The 22,633-nt window shown below is 43.0% G+C and overlaps 1 protein-coding gene across 2 annotated transcripts; it reads right to left on the bottom strand.

The window, feature by feature from the left end:
• Nucleotides 1–489: 489 nt before the first annotated feature.
• On the bottom strand, nucleotides 490–20,816 carry LOC139534139 (transportin-3-like). Of its 2 annotated transcripts, none has more exons than XM_071332957.1 (23): nucleotides 20,534–20,816; nucleotides 17,182–17,382; nucleotides 16,745–16,818; nucleotides 16,332–16,488; nucleotides 15,647–15,790; nucleotides 15,175–15,350; nucleotides 14,817–14,955; nucleotides 14,586–14,732; nucleotides 14,275–14,382; nucleotides 14,086–14,177; nucleotides 13,755–13,894; nucleotides 13,303–13,494; nucleotides 9,150–9,241; nucleotides 8,916–8,992; nucleotides 8,699–8,759; nucleotides 8,275–8,415; nucleotides 3,596–3,712; nucleotides 3,396–3,490; nucleotides 3,019–3,175; nucleotides 2,588–2,755; nucleotides 2,196–2,308; nucleotides 1,483–1,574; nucleotides 490–1,329 (listed from the first exon to the last, which is right to left on the bottom strand). In XM_071332957.1, the coding sequence occupies exons 1-22, from the start codon at nucleotides 20,645–20,647 to the stop codon at nucleotides 1,514–1,516; spliced, it is 2,766 nt and encodes a 921-aa protein (XP_071189058.1). In that variant the 5' UTR covers nucleotides 20,648–20,816; the 3' UTR covers nucleotides 490–1,329; nucleotides 1,483–1,513. The 2 variants fall into 2 exon arrangements, with proteins under 2 accessions (XP_071189058.1, XP_071189060.1); XM_071332959.1 differs by lacking the exon at nucleotides 20,534–20,816 and adding an exon at nucleotides 17,647–17,738.
• Between the last annotated feature and the right edge of the window lie 1,817 nt (nucleotides 20,817–22,633).

Below are 22,633 nucleotides of genomic sequence, written 5' to 3'. Positions count from 1 at the left end.
GGTAATTTATTCCTTGACCAAAACAACTGTCAGAGGGTGTTTAGGTCAAGGCTTTGTGAGAATGGGTGAAAGTATCCACTTGTACTGTCTCTTCACACAGGCTCATCACCCTCTGATTCCATAGGCGATCTGGTCGTACATTGTGGACGTGAGGGTGAACCGGTCAGCAAATTACTCACCACCTTCTATGGAGTTCTACATGCATTAAATGGAAATTTGATTAGTGTGAATGGGATCGAGGAAAAGTAGGGGCTTGTGTGGAAGTGTCTCCGGATATATTTCCGAGTTGCAGCTACACAGTAAGCTACTTAAATGTCCAGACGAATGCATGTCGGCATCTAAGTAGAAAACACCTATAGCACAATATCAATGTGTGTATGTGTTGTCTGACAGACTAGTGGCTCTGCAACAAAGAACACCTTGACCAACTGGTTACTTTTAGGGGTTGAGGGATCTGATATGAACAAACATGATACAGACAAGGGCACGTTTGTTCCTCACGGTCGTTTTTATTGTTGTTCACAACATGGCTACAACGCCGACGGTGGTGTCTACCTCCAAGAATGGACGATGCCAGAGGTGGAAGAACAAAAAAAAAAATATATATACTATTTGCCAGAGTCCCACTCGACCTGTCACAACTCTCCTTCCCTGGTAATAGAGAACAGTAAAACTCCAGCCAACATGTTTAAAAAGGTCAAAGGTGACGCCAAATCTCCCAGCATTCCCTTCAACCATTTCCTAAATGCCTCCACAAAGCAGTGGTGACCATTTTGTGAAGGGCCTCGTGGGTTTGCTATTTATTTTTCTATATGGCACCGACAGCAAGACCATGTTAAAGTTCTAAAGACACATCCATGAAAATAAATCATTTCTCAATTTAAAAACATACAAGTCTTTTTTTGATGCATTATGATTAGCAACCAGGCACATCCTTTGTTTTTTTCCCCCCTTCCCTTGTTCTTTTTGAAGATGGATCCTGTAGAAATCCAACTGACGCAGAACTAATCCCATTTCTTTGAGTCGGTGAATTCTCCCTCCTCGGACATGCCGCCCTGCCCCGCCCCCTTTCAACCCTCGTGCCACCTGTTACTGTGGCGACAGTGAGGCAGGGGAGCAGAAGGGGGGGGCGTCTCTTCTCACACAGCCGAAGGCGCATTTAGTTTACGGGTTCACCCTGTCACTCCAATCCTTGCGATGCGTCTTGATTGGCTTTCCACAGTGCCAAATCCCGCCCACCTGTCCAGTAGGAGATCCCTTTAGATTCTCGTCTGCTGCGGTCTTCAGCCTTTTTGCCGTCACCTCTGAATGTTCGCCAAAATATTTAACCTGAGGAAGAAAAACAATGGAGATGTTACTGACACTTGCCAACCTAAATTCGATCAGATATTTTTTTGGAACCATCTAAAAGACATGAGGTGAGATGAGTCTGCAAATCCCAGTGGGGGGGGGGCTGTTTGGGTTTCTGTGTTGATGCCTAACCTGGTGTTCTGGCAGAGCTCTTTGGGCGTGGCTATCGGAACAATCTGGTGAACTCCCGGATAGCCCAGCACACCTGCTTACACTCCTCCGCACTGGAGAGATGGAGAAAGAGGGGGTGGCAGGAAGAGAGGGGGAGAGCGAGAAAAGGGCAACGTTATTAATGTGGTGCATTTACATGGTAAAGGTTATTTCAAATGAAATAGGAAAATAAAGTAATTTATGCTCGCCATTTATTCAAGTTCACTTTAAATTAATCTGAACTGAAATGAACCCATGTCGAGCATGCGGTTTGTCTCACAAGACTCCTGTGAACTCAAGGTGCTCCCTGAGAAATACTATCTAGCGGTCATCTGTCTGAAGCTCCCATTCCCTCAGAGACTATGTGAGGGAGGGTGGAGCGCTGGAAAACTGGGGAAGGGATGCTTCTAGGCGAGCCTGAACATGTGGCAGGGAATCCATGAGGTTTCCCTACTCTGGTTTTCCAGCGTTCCACTGCTGCAGGAGCAGCTTGTTTGAGCATGCCCAGTGACACAAGCTCTTCCCATAAACAGCTAGGGAGTCGACAGGGAGTCGGCTACTACCCAGAGTTTCACCTGACATAACTCTTGAACCTATGAGGACAACACGTGGCTAGTTAGATCATTTCTGGGAGAAAAGAATGCACCAGATTACACTTGAGAAGCATGGAAGGGGCGTGGTTGTGATATGCTCACCTGGTGACCTGCTTGTGAAAGTCTGTGAGCTGTTTGTGTGTGACGGTCAACGCCCCGCCTGACGTCTCCTTAGGAAGCCCCTTCAGCGCGTTCTCCAGCCAGCGGCAGAACGTCTAGAAGACATATCCGCAACGTTAAACATCAAACACACATCAGGAGGTAATGCAATTGTAGTACTACAACACTTTCTCACAAAGGAAAGTGCTGTCATGCTTATGTCATTGGAAGTGTGTGTGAATATGAATTGTGGTCCCTGTTGAAAGATATTCTCTTAGCGCCATCTTGTGGTATGACAGTGAGCACCTGTCAAAGACAGTATGTGTACTTTCAACTGAATATGTATTGTACAAGTACTGTCAGGAGTGGTAGAGCTAAGAGCGTGTGTGACTCACCGGCCTGTCGAACACCATGATCTCCCAGAGCACCTCAGCCACATCGGGGAGTGTGTAAGGTGGCAGACAGAAGCAGCATGTGTGCATGAGCTGGGTGACCAACTGCTGCCCGTGCTGCCCCATGGCCTGGCCTATTAGCTGCTTTCGCAGCTCAAAGTCATCCTCGTGCTGCAACGGAGAAAACAAGAAAAAAAACACATGACAATCTGACTGACAGATTGTTGTTATTCAGAGGAGACTTTTGGTTGATCGTCAGACAGTGAATCCCCATGTTTAAGGGGGTCAGTTTGAGCAAGGCGAGGCACAGATTTGCTAATCTGATGACATAAGGAACAATTTGGGATACAAATGTATTTGTAGATCAGTGATTCTGCAACAGAGAAACAAACATTGACTGTTGAAATAGATTGACTTTGTTGGGGCTGACTCACGTCGTTGCTGACGCCCGTGTGGATGAGGTCTCTGACGAACTTCATGACGCTGCAGTTAGCGTCCCGGTGGTCCAGTGTGGTGGCCGCGATAGCACACTGGATGATGTGGACGATGATGCCACTGCTGAGCAGGGTGACGGGACTACGCTGGACAAACCTGCAGAGAGAAGACGCGAGAGAGAAGGGAAGAAAGAGGGAGAATCTTCTTTATAACCTGAATGCTGCTGTAAAACAACTATGCCTGTGTCAGGTCCCCAGCAATGGTTAGTTTTCATTCTTGCCACTCAGACAAGGCCCATTGAGTTGACATTTAAAAGTGAACTTATTATTTAGAGGGAACGGAGCAACGGTTTGAACTGTGTTCCAGTTGATCATACCTGGTGGCGAGTCTGAAGAGGTCATCTACTGTGTCTGGGTGGTTACGGAGACCGTTGGTCTGCTCCAACAGCTGGAAGGTGGGCATACACAGAGCCTACGGGGAGCGAGAAGGGACAAAGTCAGCTCAAAACCAATAGAACAACCAGAGTTCCACTGCCACTCCAGTGAACTATGAGTACCTATGAAAGTGGTGTCCTACCTGTAGCATGTCTAGTAGACCTTGTCTGCAGCCTTCCTCCATGCCGTACTCATCCACAAGGATGCTGCCCAGATAAAGGAAGCAGGAGTGGGGATACACCTGATACACACTGACCATCTGAAACACCACACATTGAACATCTTTACACCTGGTACACACTGACCATCTGGAACACCACACATTTAACATCTTTACACACTGACCATCTGGAACACCACACATTGAACATCTTTACACCTGGTACACAGACCATCTGGAACACCACACATTTAACATCTTTACACCTGGTACACACACGGACAAGGGCCTGACATTATCTTTTGGGACTGAATTTTTACCTGTCCGAAAGCTCAAGTCTGAAAATTGGTGACTGAAAATTGTGTTGTATGATGCAAGGAACCACTTTACCAATAACATTCATTATTATCACTGGTATTGACAATGGAATGGTGCTGGTCTCTGATCCCATGTATTATATATCCTGCCGTTGTGCCTTGAGCAATGTGGTGTGTTAGAGTAGGGCTGGAGCAAAATCCTGCACACCCAGTTGCTCTCCTGGACGAGGATTGGCCACCCTGCAACATTACAACTAGGGAAGCACGATATTAAAAATAAAATAAAAATCGGTGAACATATCGGAAGATATTAGCTAAAAATACTAACATTGGTATCAGCCCGATGTCTAGTTTAAAGCCGGTGTGCAAAACCGATGTCAAAGCTGACGTGCATACCTATATAATGTAGGTACATGACGTAATGACGCCACGTAAAATTTTGCGCTACACGTGCAACACTGCAATCCTAACCTAGCCCACAATGTCTGCTGTGTGGATCGAACAGTCAACAAGTCAAGCAATCATTTGAAAGAGTAAGAAAATTTCAGCGAGACAACTAAAATGCTAAATCAATTAACGGCAAGATAATAGAATTCATTGCCCTTGACAATCAACCGTTCTCTGTCGTGGGTGATGGCTTTCGTCGAGTACCGGTACACGTTGCCATACCGGAGTTACACAGTAATAGTGTCACTGCTATTAGCTTCACGACATACTATGGAACGCCATTTGGGTCTTTGCATGTCAAAAAAGATACACGTCAACGCTATTTGACACGTAAAATAATACTTCTTGACCCGTAAAATAAGCGTTAATTTGACACGTCAAATTAGTAATAAAGAATTATTTGTTCTACCGCAACTTCTGGGGTAGTTAGCTTTAGCTTGGTACCTAGCTAGCACCAAAACAACCAGCCTGAAAACAATGACCAGTAGAAACTGCAGTCATTTTCATTATTCTTAGTAATGATTTAGGAATCCTTGTAAGTATTAGCTAGGTTGCCACTTTTTCACCTATTGAAATTGAACTTCAGTTCATGAAAATAAATAGCTAGCCAGCTACTTAACCCTGTTGCCCAAAGCTAACGTTATAAGCAGCCAGCTAGCTTCATCTGGCTAGTGAGGCTCGACCGGACCGGGTTGTGAAGCTAGCCACAATAAGGATTAGGCACAAGGGTGGAATTTGCAGTTTGCCATATTTAGACTAGATAATGCTAAACAAGGTTGGAATGTGAAGCAATGAAATGGGGTATCAGTCTACTCAATACCCAAGATAGTTTCCCCCAACGTCCTCCTCAGAGTTATCAGACTCCAAAACATCCACACAGTATTATTTTTAATAGTGTTCAATACACATAGGTTGACAGTAAATGTGGCTCAATTCACAGTAGTTTCAGAGTCCCACAATAAGAGCTACGACGCTAATGTTCTCTCGGTGTCAATTAGTAGACTGATACCTATGGATTGTGGATCAATTACATGGGGTAAGGCTGTACAGTGAAATAAGTATGCCCCCAACGCAATTCTAAAGTCTAATACATCCAGTGTGATTTCAGATGTCAAATTAACAAATTGTATTTCGTTGATTTTATATAACATTCCAACCTCGTTTAGCATGATCTATTCAATAATGGCATAATTCTACTATTAATTTATCACTGTCAATGTCATACTTTTATTTTGAAAGCTAACTGCAAAGTCCACTATTGTGGCTAGCTTCACAAAGATGGGTCCGACCCCCATTAATCAAATAATAACGGTTTTATAAATTAGGGTTATTTTAGATGACACCTAGCTAGATAGTTAGCTAACTAACTATCGCTACTGAAACAGATGCTATGTTTTTGGGGAAGAACATTGTTTGCCTCCATCAGCTAGCTAGCACTGTAGGTAAGTTACGTATCGATGAATCGTTGTGACATAAAATACAAGTGGTAGAGTAATCAATGTGTAATAACTACGTTAAATTATGAACGTGTTAAATGTGATGCAGTCATATTCAGGTCCTGACTGGTCAAAATCATGTTATTTGACGTGTATCTTTTATGACACGCAAAGATAAAAAATGGCGTTCCATAGAAATCCTGGTTGAGAATGAAACGACTGAACGAAACAGCACAGCAAGTAAGTGAGAGAAATAGGTTTTGATTATGTTTTACTGGTAATGGGGACATATGTAAATGCCAACTAAATAACTTTTTTGGTCAGTGTGGTGTGTGAGTAACCTTTATTTAACCAGGCAAGGCAGTTAGAACAAATTCTTATTTACAATGACGGCCAAACCTGGACAATGCTGGGCCAATTATGTGCCGCCCTACGGGACTCCCAATTACAGCCGGATGTGATACAGCCTGGATTTGAACCAGTGACTGTAGTGTCGCCTCTTGCACTGAGATGCAGTGCCTTAGACCGCTGTGTCCAAGTGTGTGTGTGCAAACTATTTAACTGTACTAGAATGCATAAAAGGCCCCTAAAATGTAAAAATATCTATCTTTTGGGCAAGGAAAATATCGTAATCAGACAAAAATGCCATTTTGGTGTATCACTAATTACAACCAAATACTTATCTTTATAAAATAATTCACTCATTTAATGAACCAGGGATTAAAATGATTAAGGTGGGCAAGGTAGCCTACTAAAAAGTTTATTTGTAAGATTAAAATATTCAGTGTTCAGGGGAGATCTTTACAGCAAAGGAGTTACTTGTCAATTGAGCTATTCTAAGAATATTTGTTACCTTTGTCAGAATTACATGGCCAGTATTGAATAGAGGAGAATCCTAGCCAATTGAGCGCTGTAGAGATGGTTTTACAACCGGAGTATGAAGTATCGGTTCCATCAACTGCGCACCCATATCAAAATGTGTGCTGGCCATTTGCGGTAATACATGAGTGCCGGTGGAAAGTTATTTTAGTGCGTCAGACATGACATTTAATGCATACTAACAGTCAACTAGCGAGATTAAAATTCAAAGCAGTGTAGTTTGGCTGGTTATCTAGTTAGTCTTTTGCATATCATTATTTTATCTGCTGTGCAAATATACCTCAGTCTCGCTCTCCCTCCCTCCCTCCGGAAACTGGCACACAGCTGATGCACACCATGACTTTTCCAGGATTCTTATTGTTGACCAAAAATGTGGGAAATAGCTTACTAGCAATTATCATCAACAAATGTGCAAACGCAGATCCCTTTGACCTCAAAAACACATCTCGTGACTGCATGATTGAAAGACCACTTTGCCTGTGTGATAGAAAAATTACACATTTACCTGATTTGTTTGATATTAATAGTTAACGATGATATACTTAACTATAGTAAGACATTTGTTCTTTTAAATGTTGTGTTTCTGTAAAGGGATGCTTTCCACTAACTTCCTGCAGTTAATATGGGCGTATGGTCAGGGAAATGGGTTCTGCTAGAGGTTGCTTGAGCTGACAATGACTTGGTGATAAAAACCTAAAGCCGGCATTCCATAGACAAGATGTGGTGTGTGTAACCCAGATAGAGATAGCCTGGAAGAGTTTATATCAATCACTCATTGTCTTATCTTCCGGGCATCTGGGAAACTAAGCCGGGTTGGGGGTTAAAATAACACCCCCCGTGCAGATGACCACAGGATAAATCCAAAGTGGCTAATGGTGCCCCCAACCTTTTTTGGGGAGGGGTGGAACCAGCCATGACTAAGCATCTTTAGTGTCAGCTATATAAAAACTCTGCATTGTCTGTAAAGTTTAGGCTGCTCGGCCCAACAGTCAAGAGTAATTCAACTAAATTAAATAAAGATGATTGTTTGAAGAAATGACAAAGTCTCTCTCAGTATGAATTTCCACGACACCTGTCAGTGCAGGCCTACAATAATTATACTGTACTCCGATGCGCTCTGCAGAGATTGGGAGGGCAGTGAGCAAAACATCGCATCCGGAGGACACTGATCCAATTATGATCGAAGTAACCTAAATATATATCTTTCAAAAATGACTTGCCCGGGCAAGCAAACAAGCGTTAATGTTATGTTCTGCTGACCATCTGAAACACACACAGTTAAAGACCTATACTAGGGTCAACAAATTCCAGTAACTTTTCACAGATTCCCAGAAATCTAGATTCAAGAGGGAATAATCAGGAAGCAAGGGAATCTATCAACCCTGGAGTTATGAAAAGTTAACGGAATTTTGCAACCCTATACTGTACATTCAGCCTCACTTTGCCCTCAGTAAACAGCAGCCCTAGGCTCAACAAGCACCCGGTGGCGATGGAGATTGTATACACAAATAACAGACACGCCAACAAAGAGTAACCCATCTGTATATGGGGCTTATTGTGACCCAAACACAGGAACACGCACCTGTGTGACGAGTGGCTGTAGTAGAGAGGCAGAGCCCTTGCCCACGCAGCGCACAGCGAACCGCAGGCAGCGACAGCAGCGTTCCACAATGCGGTTATCAGCCTGGTGTGTGTTTAGAGTCTGTGACAGGACCGGCCAGATCTACAGAGAACCAAGGAAACATCAAATATAGGTTTAGCATGAGAAACTGTGGGAATGACTGTACGCAATCATGGCCTCAAATTTAAATTACAATCTGAAAAGGAGAAAAGCACCAGGGTAGTTGAGCACCAGAATAGTCAAATTAAAACAACTCAGACCAATTCATGTGTTGAACAACGCAAGTTGTATGCAATGGTAGCTTCGTCCAAATAATTTTTTTTTTTAAAGGCAATAAAAATGTAGAGGGTGAAAAAAAATGGAAAAACACTGCCAGTTGCTTTACCTCCTGGATGACTTTCTGACATGGGTGTGTCTGTCCATTCTCTACGATGGGGTTTGTGTGTCTGGGGGGGAAGAAAAAAAAACATTAAGCCAAACATTTCTGCTTAAAATATTAATCAGCCCAAATCATATCAATATAGCTACATTAGACAGTTTGTGATCTGTGCAACCAGGATATGTATATATAGCATAATGTGTTATAAATGAGTTGAGTGTACCGGAAGATGACTGCTAGTCTGTCCAGCCAGACAGTGGGGTCAGCGGCTTTCCCATTGCTGGGGTCCTGAGAGAGAAGCTGAAGATAGGAGACAAATAAGCAAACCTGTTGGTATCACAAATACCCAATCGACAAAACTATTACACTATTGTAGTGGGTTACACACTTCTGAGGTACCTCATACACACAGCCTACAACCAAAAGTGCACACAAACAAAATGGCAGAATAACACACCTTTTTGAGGGCCATGACCTGCACAGCACACAGGTCACTCAAACACTCAGCAATCTTCTCCAGGGGCAGACGAGCCAGGACCAGGGCTGTACCTGCATTGCAACACAACCAGCGTTACCATGGTGACAGAACAACACCACTCTGTTTAACACAAATCAAACTCATTAGGCAATCAAATAAAAACTGGACCCACAGTCCAGAGAGAACAAGTTGCTGAAAGAAATGGACGAGCAAGTGAGACAGAAATTAATAAAACAAGAGATAGAAAGTGAGAGATATAGGAATAGAATAGAGAATGAGTGGAGCAGAGAAAGACCGACAGACCAAAGTAGTGGAAAGGGTGGCATAGTATAAATGCATGGACTATATTCATTTTGGAGAATCTCTTATACAATGGGTTAAAGTTATGTATAATAGTAAATAATGGCCACTTCTCAGAAAGTATTAAAATTGTCAAAAGGAGTTAAAACACTGTTGTCCACTATTGCCTTATCTATTTATGGCCATTGAAATGTTAGCTATTAAAATCAGATCCAGTCGCAGCCAGCCGCGACCGGGAGGTCCGTGGGGCGACGCACAATTGGCATAGCGTCGTCCGGGTTAGGGAGGGTTTGGCCGGTAGGGATATCCTTGTCTCATCGCGCTCCAGCGACTCCTGTGGCGGGCCGGGCGCAGTGCGCGCTAACCAAGGGGGCCAGGTACACGGTGTTTCCTCCGACACATTGGTGCGGCTGGCTTCCGTGTTAAGAAGCAGTGCGGCTTGGTTGGGTTGTGCTTCGGAGGACGCATGGCTTTCGACCTTAGTCTCTCCCGAGCCCGTACGGGAGTTGTAGCGATGAGACAAGATAGTAATTACTAGCGATTGGATACCACGAAAATTGGGGAGAAAATGGGATAAAATTTATAAAAATAAAAAATAAATCAGATCCAACAATAATATCAAGGGGCTAGAAATCCAGGGCTTAAAAACAAAAGGTGTCATTGTACACTGACGATGCATGTTGTTATCTTTTAAATCTGCAATTTGGATCCCTGCACAGCCTTGGAAGATATACATTTCTCAAACCTCTGGATAACAGAATTATGATAAATTCACCATATTTCGCATTTTAAAAAAACACAACTTCTACATTACTGTGTAGTTTACCAATAAAACGGTCTGACAGTGAAGTGGAAATACTCATAGCCCAAAAGAAAAAAAAATCTCACTACAATACTAGTAATAGAAAGTTAGCCAAATTAGATAAGATCTTGCTACCATGGAAAATGACAACCTGTCTATTTGTGGAAAGAAAAATGGGGGGGGGGGGGAAATTTGCCCAGATTAATTATTTTGTCATATACCAGTTTACTTATGGCCCTGCCTACACTCAACTTTTTAACAATGTTTTATTCTACTTTATATAATGAATATGAATTGAGGGCAGAAATGACTAAATATTAAAGCATTAGACCTCTCACTAAATGCTTCAATCATACAAAAACTATACTTATATCCAAACAGGTTCTCTAGCAGATTAGTAAGAATGGCTCACCTAGTATTCAAGAATGGCCTTTCTCTTCATTCAGATTACAACCTCTCACTTTTGGTTATTTTTAAACACAAGACATAGAAAACTGTTGGCAATTTCTGTTTAATCCACCAGAAGAGACAGAACAAATATTATCGTTAAACTCCAATACACTAATTGATTAAAAAAGTGTTTTTGGAGAAGAAAGAAAAAAATCAACTGTATAATCTTTGTAAATGATATAAATATGACTGGTGGAGTTGTCACACTGGCAAGTAACAAAAACATATGGAAATGTCTGCTCTAACCAAAATCACAATCAACGGATTGCAGCATTACTGCACAAACGGAGGAGTCAAGTGGAAGGGGGAGAAGGTAAGGAACTTGTCTGTTGTCCCTACATGAAAACCAAAATAATTTACAGCTGCGCCATACAGGTTGACAAAATAGTCAGGAGATTTGCGATGCACCGATTCCCTGGCACATGGGTTTATGAACTGATAGACAAAACATCAGATTAAAAACTTAGAATTTAAATTATACAAAATTCTTGCGATAGATAGATATACATACACACAGTACCAGTCAAGTTTACACCTACTCATTCCAGGGTTATTTTTACTATTTTCTACACAGTGTAGAATAACAGTGAAGACATCAAAACTATGAAATTACATATGTTGTAACCAAGAAAGTGTTAAACCAAAATATATTTTATATTTGAGAATCTTCAAAGTAGCCAACCTTTGCCTTGATGACAGCTTTGCACACTTGAAATTCTCTCAACCAGCTTCATGAGTCATCCGGAATGCATTTCAATTAACAGGTGTGCCTTAAAAGTGAATGTGGAATTTCTTTCCTTCTTAATGCGTTTGAGCCAATCAGTTGTGTTGTGACAAGGTTGGGGTGGTATACAGAAGATAGCCCTATTTGGTAAAAGACCAAGTCCATATTATGGCAAGAACAGCTCAAATTAGCAAAGAGAAACAGTCCATCATTACTTTAAGACATGAAGGTCAGTCAATCCAGAACATTATGAACTTTTAAATGTTTCTTCAAGTGCAGTCGCAAAAACCATCAAGCACTATGATGAAACTTGCTCTCGTGAGGACCACCACAGGAAAGGAAGACCCAGAGTTACCTCTACTGTAGAGGTTAAGTTCATTAGAGTTACCAGCATCAGAAATTGCAGCCTATATAAATGCTTCAGAGTTCAGAAAATAAAAAAGGTTCAGAGAAGACTGCATGAATCAGGCCTTCACGGTCAAAAATTGCTGCAAAGAAACCACTACCAAAGGACACCAAAAATAATAAGAGACTTGCTTGGGCCAAAATACACAAGCAACAGACAATAGACCGGTGGAAAACTGTCCTTTGGTCTGATGAGACCAGATGATCTCTGCATGTGTAGTTCCCACCGTAAAGCATGGAGGAGGTGTGATGGTGCTTTGCTGGTGACACTGTCAGTGATTTATTAAGAATTGAAGGCACACAACCAGCATGGCTACCAAAGTATTTTGCAGCGATAAGCCATCCCATCTGGTTTGCACTTAGTGGGACTATCAATCGTCTTTCCACAGGACAATGACCCAATACACACAGCCTGGATGTAAGGGTTATTTGACCAAGAAGGAGAGTGATGGAGTGCTGCATCAGATGACCTGGCCTCCACAATAACCCAACCTCAACCCAATTGAGATGGTTTGGGATGAGTTGGACTGCAGAGTGAAAGAAAAGCAGCCAACAAGTGCTCAGCATGTGGGAACTCCTTCAAGACTGTTGGAAATGCCTTCCAGGTGAAGCTGGTTGAGAGAATGCCAAGAGTGTGCAAAACTGCCCAGGCAAAGGGTGGCTACTTTGAAGAAACTCAAATATAAAATATATTTTTATGTGTTTAACACTTTTGGTTACTACAGGATTCCATGTGTTATTTCATAGTTTTGATATTTTCACTATCATTCTACAACGTAGAAAAAATTACAAATAAAGAAAAATGCGTGAATAAATAGTTGTCCAAACTTTGACTGGTACTCGGCGTGTAAAAACAAAAAAAAACACGATACAACCATTCCAGCTCTGCAGACTTTACTGTGAAGAAACAGAATCATTAGATCACTTGTTTTGGTACTGTACATATGTACTGTAGCTTGTTTTTAGTCACAGGGTCAGGAATGGCTGAAAGATTCCAACATTTACCTGGAGCTAACTCAACAAATTTTATAAGTCATAGTCAAATCGATCAATAATACTCTTAGCAAAGGTGTTTAACTTTAATTTACAATCTGTAGAAACTATGAAACTATACATGGCAGCTAGAAATCAAAACTGGATGGTCTTCAGAGATAGATGGGAGGGGTTGAGAGTAGTTGAAGGATGGGACAAGTCATGTAAAGTATTTTGTGTCCGTAAAATGTATATAGTATTTATGAGCTGGAAGTAGAAGCATAAGTATTTTTGTCCATTAGTCTACTCCAATTAGGGGAGAGGTGGTAGGGTTATGGGGAAAATAATATACATCTACAAAATAAAAAAAGTGGGATTGAAAATGCAGACAACTACACTGATAGAAGCCACAATCTGCAATATTAAAACTGATCTACCCCATAAAAATAGTGTAAAAAATAAGGGTGGCATAACGTTACCTTTGAGGAGGCCTACGGCGGCTTCGGTGGTCAGGGCAAAGGAGTCGAGGGCACGGGCGATGTCCAGCAGGCCCTGGAAGTGCTGGGCCATGTGGTCCCGGCACACAGAGCAGATGTTATGGATCGCCTTGGCCGCCACGGAAGCCAGGGTCTTCTCCCTCAGGCCCTTCATCAGGTAGTTCAGCACAGGGTCTGTGACAGAGCGGGGCTAAGGTCATACACACATCCAGAGTATACAACCAAGAGAGGCACAGGCAGCGGTGTAACAAAACAGAGTGACACAGGCATTTGACACAGGAAGGAACAAGGAATGGAGAACAAAGAAAAATGACGTGCTCAAAACTAGCGTTATACACACTAACACACAGATGAAGATGAACCTCCAAATTGATTAACTCAATCACTCAGGTCCCGAGCTAAGCAATTGACCGTAACGTGACCACTGAACCTACCTAGGAACCGCGGGTTGCGGTCAACGACCTCGCTCATCTCCCCTACCAGCTCAATGCTGGTGAAGCGCACGGCGATATGGACAGTCTCTGGCAGCAGCACCACCTGCTCTAACACCTCTGTCAGGGTGGGGTTGTTCTCACTGACAGGGAGAAAGCATTAACACGTTACACACAGGATTTATACATTACGCACAAATTAAAGATTGAAACGTTACACAAACACCCTGGGGGGGATATACAACTCTACAGTAGTTGTACACATTCTACACAGTGGGGAAGGGATTTAGTCATTCATTCTATTAATGAGTAATAATGTGCAGAGGACACTCACGGGTCTACACTCTTGGCGATGGCGGCCATGATGAAGAGAACAGCCTCGGTCACCTCCCAGGGAGGGTTCCCCTCTTTTAGAGTGGAGTACAACTGAGAGAGGGAGAAAGAGAAAAACAGGAGAAGGCCATCTGTATATTTTGTCATCTTAATGACATCATTTGAACTTGCAATTTACGAAGGTAGCTACCTGGGAGAAACATTCCATGGAGCCCACAAGGAAAATGACATCCTTCACAAGATCAGACACCCTCATCCTGAACTCCCCAAAGTCATCTGTATCTTCTGGGATGCCCTCCTGTGGATCAACACAAAAGTGGACACCGTGAGTGAATGATACTATACTACCAAAGCTAAATGATGTACTGAACTACTTCGTAATACGTGCACATGGTTAAGGGATTCTACAATCAGATACGACATAAGCAGAGTATTGGGGAGTATGCTTGGCATCACTGGAATTGGTTAAGGACTCCTTGTCATGTGTTGGGTGGTCCTTACGTGGTCGGAGTCTAGTTGGCAATGGCGGGCCAGGCCGTGCAGCAGTCTCTGGATATAGGGTCTGAAGATGCCGTGGAGGGCAGGGTCGTTGGTCTTATACAGGTTCTCTCCCAGACGATACCAGAAGTTAAAGGAGATCTCCACGACCTGAGATTCACCAGAAGAGAACACACACACTTGAAATCCACCCAAAACAACAGTGTGTGTGTGTGCATATCTTGTGTTGTGTACCTCATATTGGGGGTGTCCTGCACAGATGAGCAGTAGCTCAAGCGTTCGGAGGTCTCCCATGCCCTGGCCTGGACTCTTGACTGTGGTCTCCAGAAACGTCTCACACAACTCAGTGAAGATCCTACAGTAATTCAACACTCTGACAGAACAAAGGAGAAGGAGAGAGAGTTAAGGAAGGAGAGAGCTGTGGATAAAAGTTATCGTTCTTTTCTTCCACCCAGAGGACAGTGGAGAAGAGTCAGACGAGTTCAACATCAAGAGCAACGGAAAGGAAGGATAGGTTTGGGGCAGGAAGGAGTGTGGTGATTGGATAGGTGATCTTGGTGTATGTATGCAAAGGGGAGTAGTGTGTTCATACTTGTCGAGGTCCTCCCGTGCCACGGCCATATGGTAGGCCGTCTCCAGCGTGAGGACGCCCTGGAAAAGCTGCAGGGCCAGGGGCATGTGTGTGTCCACGTTCTCGATGGCGTACAGCGCTGAACACACGCAGTCGGACGCAGCCTCGTGCAGGTTAGTGGACGTCTCGTCTCTTTGCTGCCAAACAGACAAAAAATAACAGTATGTCAAAGAGAGATGTTCCGTGGCTGAAACCCATGCATTATGCACACAAGCGATTAGCATTCTAAACCGGCATAAATTATTGCCCTGCCCCCCCATGGTTGTTGCACAAATAAGGGTTTGGAACGAATGCTGCTCTAATATTTCGAGAGACTTTGGGAGTGTTTGTCACTAGCACAGTTTATTTGTGCTTCCAAAATGCGATGAGAGAGAGAGAAAGAGAGACAAACAAAGAGCGAGAGAGACAAAGAGAGCGAGAGAAAGAGACATACCAGCACTTGGAAAAGGACCATGAGGAGCTGGTTGTTGGCCATAAAGTTGCTGTCCAGGACTCCCAGGTTGAACCAGCTTCCCAGACAGCGGAACACCTTGATCAGCATCTTCTCATTGCTGCCAGACTTCTCCACACATGTCATCTGGAGACAACACACATGCGCTAACACTGATCCTTATCAAAACCACAACGCTGTGTCTGAAGCCAAACGCATGAGGAAGTTCACCCAACAAAACAGGAGTCACGACAGGTGTTATTGACTCAAGGCAAATTGTTGATTGTATGTTGAGGTAACCCCCAACACAAACAGTATAGTCCTGTCTCTTTTCTGTTGGTTTTGGGAGGACAACTCCTACATTCTTACGCTTAATCCTCAAAAACATCTACAGTCAAACTTAAACATTCTGCAGAGAAAAATATACTACAAAGTGAGTGGTTCAGTTTGTCCCTCTAAGGTAATGGTAGTTGCTGAATAGCTTTGTGATAATGATGGCTGTACATCACAGGGTTTTATAATGCGAGGATGAACCCATGGGAGGTCTGCTTAACCAGTAAGGGGGAGTGGTGACATGTGCTCTAGCTGACCAGCTGAAATCAGGTGGGTAAAATAGGCTAGTATGTGAGTGTTGGCGAGAGAAAGATGAATGGATAGTGTGCGTGTCGGCCAGAGGGAGAACTCTCACCAGTAGGGTGACCACAGTACTGGAGTAATAGGCCAGGTCCTCAATGATCTCTGTCCTGCGATTGGCTCCGATGCGTAGGGAGCGGCTGTGGACCTCCTCGGGGAGCACTGTAAGGATCTCTATCAGAAACGTCATGGAGCTGACATCATTGCTATACCTGAGAGAGAGAGAGAGAGAGGCAAGGAGAGTGGAGGAGAGACGGCAGCAGTCAGTAATGACAAAATTAACACGAAGGAGATGTATTTGAAGCTTAATTAATGTCACCTCAAAAATACCAACTGACCAACTATTTACAATGGCTTTCGACTTTATAGAACCACCTACAACAGTCTAATATCCTGTCACTCTTGCATTCTGTTGCCCACAGGTGTGATCTGAGATGAGTGGTTGAGCGGCAATGGGAGGGGTATTACTTTTCAATGAGGGTGTGGACACAGCCCTTCCAGGAGGCCATCTGTAGGGCGAGGTCTGCAATGGCCAGAGCAAGCTGAGAGAGGAAGGAGAGAAATTAGACAAGAAACCAGGAAGAGCTGGTAAGGATTAGAGTATCTTAATGCCACGTAATACTGTACTTGTTCAATTGTACCACAGCTACACCCCTGTAGTGGTACATTCGGGTAAATGCTAGAGTTCTATTGCTACTGTGCCATGTGCATTGCTAAGCCTTTGGGTCATTTCGACGGTCAGTGGGACATTCCTTGAGAGCATTCTAGGAGCATAAAGGCTAAGACAGAAATCCAAGTCATCCGAGAGTTTTAGTTGTCACTGACAGAGGGTGATACCGGATGGACAATAATTGGATGGAAGGAGCGTTACCCTAGATTACATCAATGTGCGAGGAGGCCATTACCTGAGTGACGATGATGGGGGAGAGGTCTTTGAGGCTCTGTATGTGTGAGAGCAGGGAGTCTCGGAGGGCGATGTGGGTCTCTGGGGGGAGCTCAAAGAACGACGTCTGGATCTTCATCTTCATGGTCTGGGCGGCAAAGTAACAAGACTCCACGTCCTGTTTCAGCTGGAGGAGCTGGTCTGCCATCTCCCACGCGTACATCTGCGGGGAGGGGATACGTGGAGAACAGTTAGCGCCACCTTTAACTTTATTCAGACAGGAAGATTACGGAAACAAGGAAGTCAAAAACAGGGATACTGGTGCGGAAACGCCCTGAATGAGAGATGTGCCCCCCTAAATGCAGCAAAAGTAAAATTCTAAAAGCATGCTAATTTAACCATTTTCTTATTTGTTAAAATGAATGTAACTGCTACAGTGGTAAATATGAAAATCAAAGCCCATTCCAAATGAAGCAAATAAACCCACCTCCGTGTCATGGTTTAAACCATTTTTCCCATGTGGCTGCACTTGTCATCCCGGGACAGTGCCGTATTTCAGGCCCTTTTCAAGTGTCACGACATTTCTTTCTACAAAAAAGGACCTTTTGTCAGCGAGACGCATCAATTAATTCAGGCTACAAGAATGTAGACCTAACGACAATCACCGAATGTCATTACACTGTTTGGTGTTTAACAAATGTCTCTTTCCATATATATCAAATGGGTGCACAGTGCACGGTTTTAGATTTACTTTGGAGTGGACAAACATGCACAGATAGCCTACTTTTTCATGTGATTTGTTTGACAATCAGATTAAATCATGACTGGTTGTATTCATGCCACATTAAAGGGTAATACATTTTTGGCATTAAAATGGCATTTAACTATTAGGCCCCTAAAATAGTCAGACATGTTAAGCCGATTGTCAAAAAAATTCGCTACAAAAAGTTGTCTGCCTGTCCATGTTCGTTCACTCCATTAGCCTAGGCTATAACTCCTTAAACAGACTGGATCCACACTGAAAATACACAAACATTAGTTTGATAAAGACCTACTTATCCATTTAGAAAATTCCAAAGAAAAGGAAGAATAAACTAAATCAAACATCCGTATATCAAAAGGACAGATTTTGGTCTGTAACCCTGAAAAAAAAATATTTCAACGAGGCAAATAGAGCCCAGTTTCAAATGATCACTGAGGATAACTGTTGCAGACTTGAGATGCGCATCACTTTGCACTGGCAACTTCTTATTTTATTCTGTTATATTACATAATGGGGGTATTTTTACTATAAAAATATGGGGCCTTGACTGTGATAAGGGCTCGGGGAAAAAAGCGTCTTGTCTGCTAAATTAACAAAGCAAGGCTATGCAATTGCACAGCCATAGGCTTCTACAAGTAAGCGCCACTGCCCTTTTGAAGATTGTGTTCCACAATATAATCAGTTGATATTAAGGTTTCAATAACTTCACTTGCTTTTAAAATTTGGATTTGTTATCTGTAATGGTTATGATAAATTAGGCATTGTTGGCATAATCCTACAGAAAAATCTAAACTTTAAAGATTTTTTCCCCATTTGAGAACTCAGGAAAAAAATAAGGTGAGAACTCAAACAGTAAAAATTAAAATTAAAAAAAACATCCCAGTAAATGGATTACTATGCTAACATTCTCAGGTCTGGGTTCAAATCTACTCAAATGATTTCAAAAACACACTAATGGGAGTAGGTCCATTTTTATTTATTTAAATGCAGTAGGTCAAATCTGATATCCTTCCTATGCAACACCATCAGGTGTCTGTAGCTAGCTGCCTTCATAGAGGGCTTGTTGCCTTAACCAACAGTTGGTCAGCTGTTAGATGTTCTGGAGTTTGGTATAAGGACTGTAAAGTAAAACCTGGTAAAAATGTGTATGAGAATTTATATTGCAAAGTGAAACAGCCAAGCCCCTTCCCCATGTGTCCATCAGTGTCCAGTATGTCCTGGCAGCCTTGGTGAAAAAGCTGCTGACAGCACAGAGCACACACAGAGTGCTCATCACTCAGATGGCTCCTACTCTCCCAAATTAGACTGTTCAGATCCCCAAGTGCCAGCAAACTCAGGAAGTTGCTTGTGTCACAGTCTAAAGTGTTTTAAAACGTGTTATGTGACATTTCATTTTTTCTTAGGGAATCAAAACATGGCTTTGTGAGGCCTTTCTGTGGGAACGGCATGATAGTGGGGAGAAATAGCTGTTTTGAATCCAGTTACCCTGAGGCTGTGTCTCTCAATGCAACCTACAGGAAGGTCATCTATTATAGAAGTTACCACAATAATAAGTTAAAGTTGGTAGGAATACGTAGCGGCAACATGTAGGTGGGCCGTATTTCAAATCATTGATTGTCCGATGACAGACAATGATTACATTTCCTGCAGTAGTTAAGGCAGTAACCAATGAATATGCGGAAACCAGACCGACGCAGCACCAATGGAGGAAAAAAACAAAACAAATGCGGAAATAAGACGGCTAACGTTAACCAACAGCAAACAACTTTAAGTGGCACACCATTTACCCAACATAATCAACACAAATGGAAGTTGTTAGTGTAGCTAGCCAAGTTAACGTTTGCTGACTAACTCAAAGCAAAAGCCTCCCTGGCAATATCGTTAGCCCGCTAGCTAACATTATCTAGCGAGGCAATACGCCCCATCTACTAAGCAATTTAGCCATATGTGGCTAAAACGGCAAGTTTGCTAACAAGTAATGGACGCTAGCATGGTGGCCACCCTCGCCTCGCGCTCTTCCTGTGCTATGACTGGCTAACGTAACTGTCATTAGCGCGAGCTACTAATTATGTCAAGATAACCCTAGCCAACTACAGAAGCTAACTAAACAACTAGCTAGCAATACCTAGCAATAACTGGATGTTAACTAGTTACTGTATCTGCTGTGTGGCTAACTAGCTAGCATTTTCAAACACCATGGATTGTTTAAGGACTAACGTTACACGCAAAAGAAAGCTATCTTATGTTTGCCTTCATTATCTTCGTTGCATAGGAATTCCCATAGATCTATCCCCGTTTCCATTTGACAGTTACTAGCAGGCTAGTAGTAGAAAAAGCAACTGTGCGGCTAATGCTAAGTAGTTAGTTAGCCATCTACCAAACTAGCTTAACTAAGCTAACTAGATAATGCTATGCAGTTTGTTGCTAGCTAGCGTGTGAATATATGCTCATTCATTCGTTGTTGGGTTAGCATATACAAATACATGTTTTTATATCACTATGGTATTTCGCATTCTGATGCAATGTTTTGTTTTCGGCCTCACACGACCTGCCTAGCCATGTCTTGTTCTAGGCCCATTCCAAGTCCCCCCCATCTCTCGAGTTTACTTACCGATCTCTGTAGTTCCCCCAGCCACACCGACGCTCGCTCTTTACCGGCGGGGTCCGGATCATGATAAAGAGCCTGCACAGCTTGATACACAAGTGCGACTGTCGGTTTCTCCATAGCGCTGTGCTACGTTCCGGGTTACAGTTTAGGGTAAATGTGAAGGCGCTACAAGTTCCACAGTTTATGTTTAGACGGGGAAATATTTATTCGTTCCTTGTGCTCGCTGTTCCGACCGCCATCTCAATCGAACACAGGTTCCCCGTGTGTGTCGCCGATAAACGCCCCCGTCTAGAAATACAGATACAGGAACTAAAAGCTGTACTTCACATATTCGAGAGACACAATGTGCGGGTCTCTTTTACTGTTATTGTAAAAACAAGAAACACCATATCAATTGAATTGAATTAATGGTTACAATGTATAACTATGTTGCTAGGCGGTATGTAATATTTTTTTGTAAGAGAACACCAATATACACTGAAAGACCGTTAGATGTCAGCAAAGCGCATGATTTACAACAGTTGTTCTCAAACTGGGGTACTAGTACCAAAGATTCCTATTAATCTGTGCTAGAAGTACCCCTGAGGGTACCTACCTGGCCTATCCACAGGGGGTATTTGGGAATATGCATAATAACATTTGCTTAACTATCAGATGGACATGAGGGGGTACTTCAGTTCAGACTGAGCGAAATGTGATTATACTAACCAAAAAAGGTTCAAAACCACTTACAACAATCAAACCAGATAGTGTGTCATTACAGGTTTGCGTCCTCAAAGCAGTTGTCATTAGTTTCCCTGCAGGAGAGTAACCTGATGCAAAGGAGACATTGGACCCCAAATTTTTCCTGGTCAAGTCACATGGTTAGAAAAACTCCTGGCACTATTGGCATGTTTCATGGGTGTAATAAGTAAGTAAGTACAAGTACTACATGGCCAAAAGTATGTGGCTGCATGTCGAACATCTCATTCCAAAATCATGGGCATTAATATGGAGATGGTCCTCAGCCTCAACTCTTCTGGGAAGGCTTTCCACTAGATGTTGGAAAATTGCTGCGGGGACTTGCTTCCATTCAGCCACAAGAGCATTAGTGAGGTCGGGCACGGATGTTGGGTGATTAGGCCTGGCTCGCACTCAGCGTTCCAATTCATCCTGAAGGTGTTCGATGAGGTTGAGGTCAGGGCTCTGTGCAGGCCAGTTAAGTTCTCGACAAACCATTTCTGTATGGACCTCGCTTTGTGCACAAGGTAATTGTCATGCTGAAACAGGAAATGGCTTTGCCCAAACTGTTGTCACAAAGTTGGAAGTACAGAATTATCTAAAATGTCATAGAATGCTATAGTGTTAAGATTTCCCTTCACTGGAACTAAGGGGCCTGGTGTGAACCATGAAAAACAGCCCCAGACCATTATTCCTCCTGCACCAAACTTTACAGTTGGCATTCGGGCAGGTAGTGTTCTCCTGGCATCAGCCAAACCCAGATCGTCCGTCTGACCGCCAGATGGTGAAGCGTGATTCATCACTCCAGAGAATGCGTTTCAACTGCTCCAGATGCTTGGCATTACGCATGGTGATCTACCACTTTGCGGCTGAGCCGTTGTTGCTCCTAGACGTTTCCACTTCACAATAACAAGCACTTACAGTTGACCGGGGCAGCTCTAGCAGGGCAGAAATTTGACGAACTGTCTTGTTGAAAAGGTGGCGTCCTATGACGGTGCCACGTTGAAAGTCAATGAGCTCGTCAGTAAGGCCATTCTACTGACAATGTTTGTCTATGGAGATTGCAAAGCTGTGTGCTCGATTTTATACACCTGTCAGCAACGGGTCGGCTGAAATAGCTGAATCCTCTAATTTGAAGGGGTGTCCACATACTTTTGTATATATAGAGTATCTCAAGTTTGATAATTGTTGCTTGCTTTATAAGGAGTGTTGTTTTACATTTACTATGGATGTTTAGAAGCCTGTGTGTGAAAGATTTGATTAAACATCACTATATTTTAAGAGCAACTCTTAGGTGCACTTGACTTAGCTTGCCTGGCGCATCAAGAGGGTGTGGTTTACCCCTTTAGGATCATTATGATGTTACTCCATCCTCACAAGATT

Source organism: Salvelinus alpinus, chromosome 11 (assembly GCF_045679555.1).
Source record: "Salvelinus alpinus chromosome 11, SLU_Salpinus.1, whole genome shotgun sequence".
NCBI lineage: Eukaryota > Metazoa > Chordata > Actinopteri > Salmoniformes > Salmonidae > Salvelinus > Salvelinus alpinus.
The sequence above is the reverse complement of the archived record's forward strand: the minus strand, read 5'-3'. Positions and strand labels throughout refer to the sequence as shown.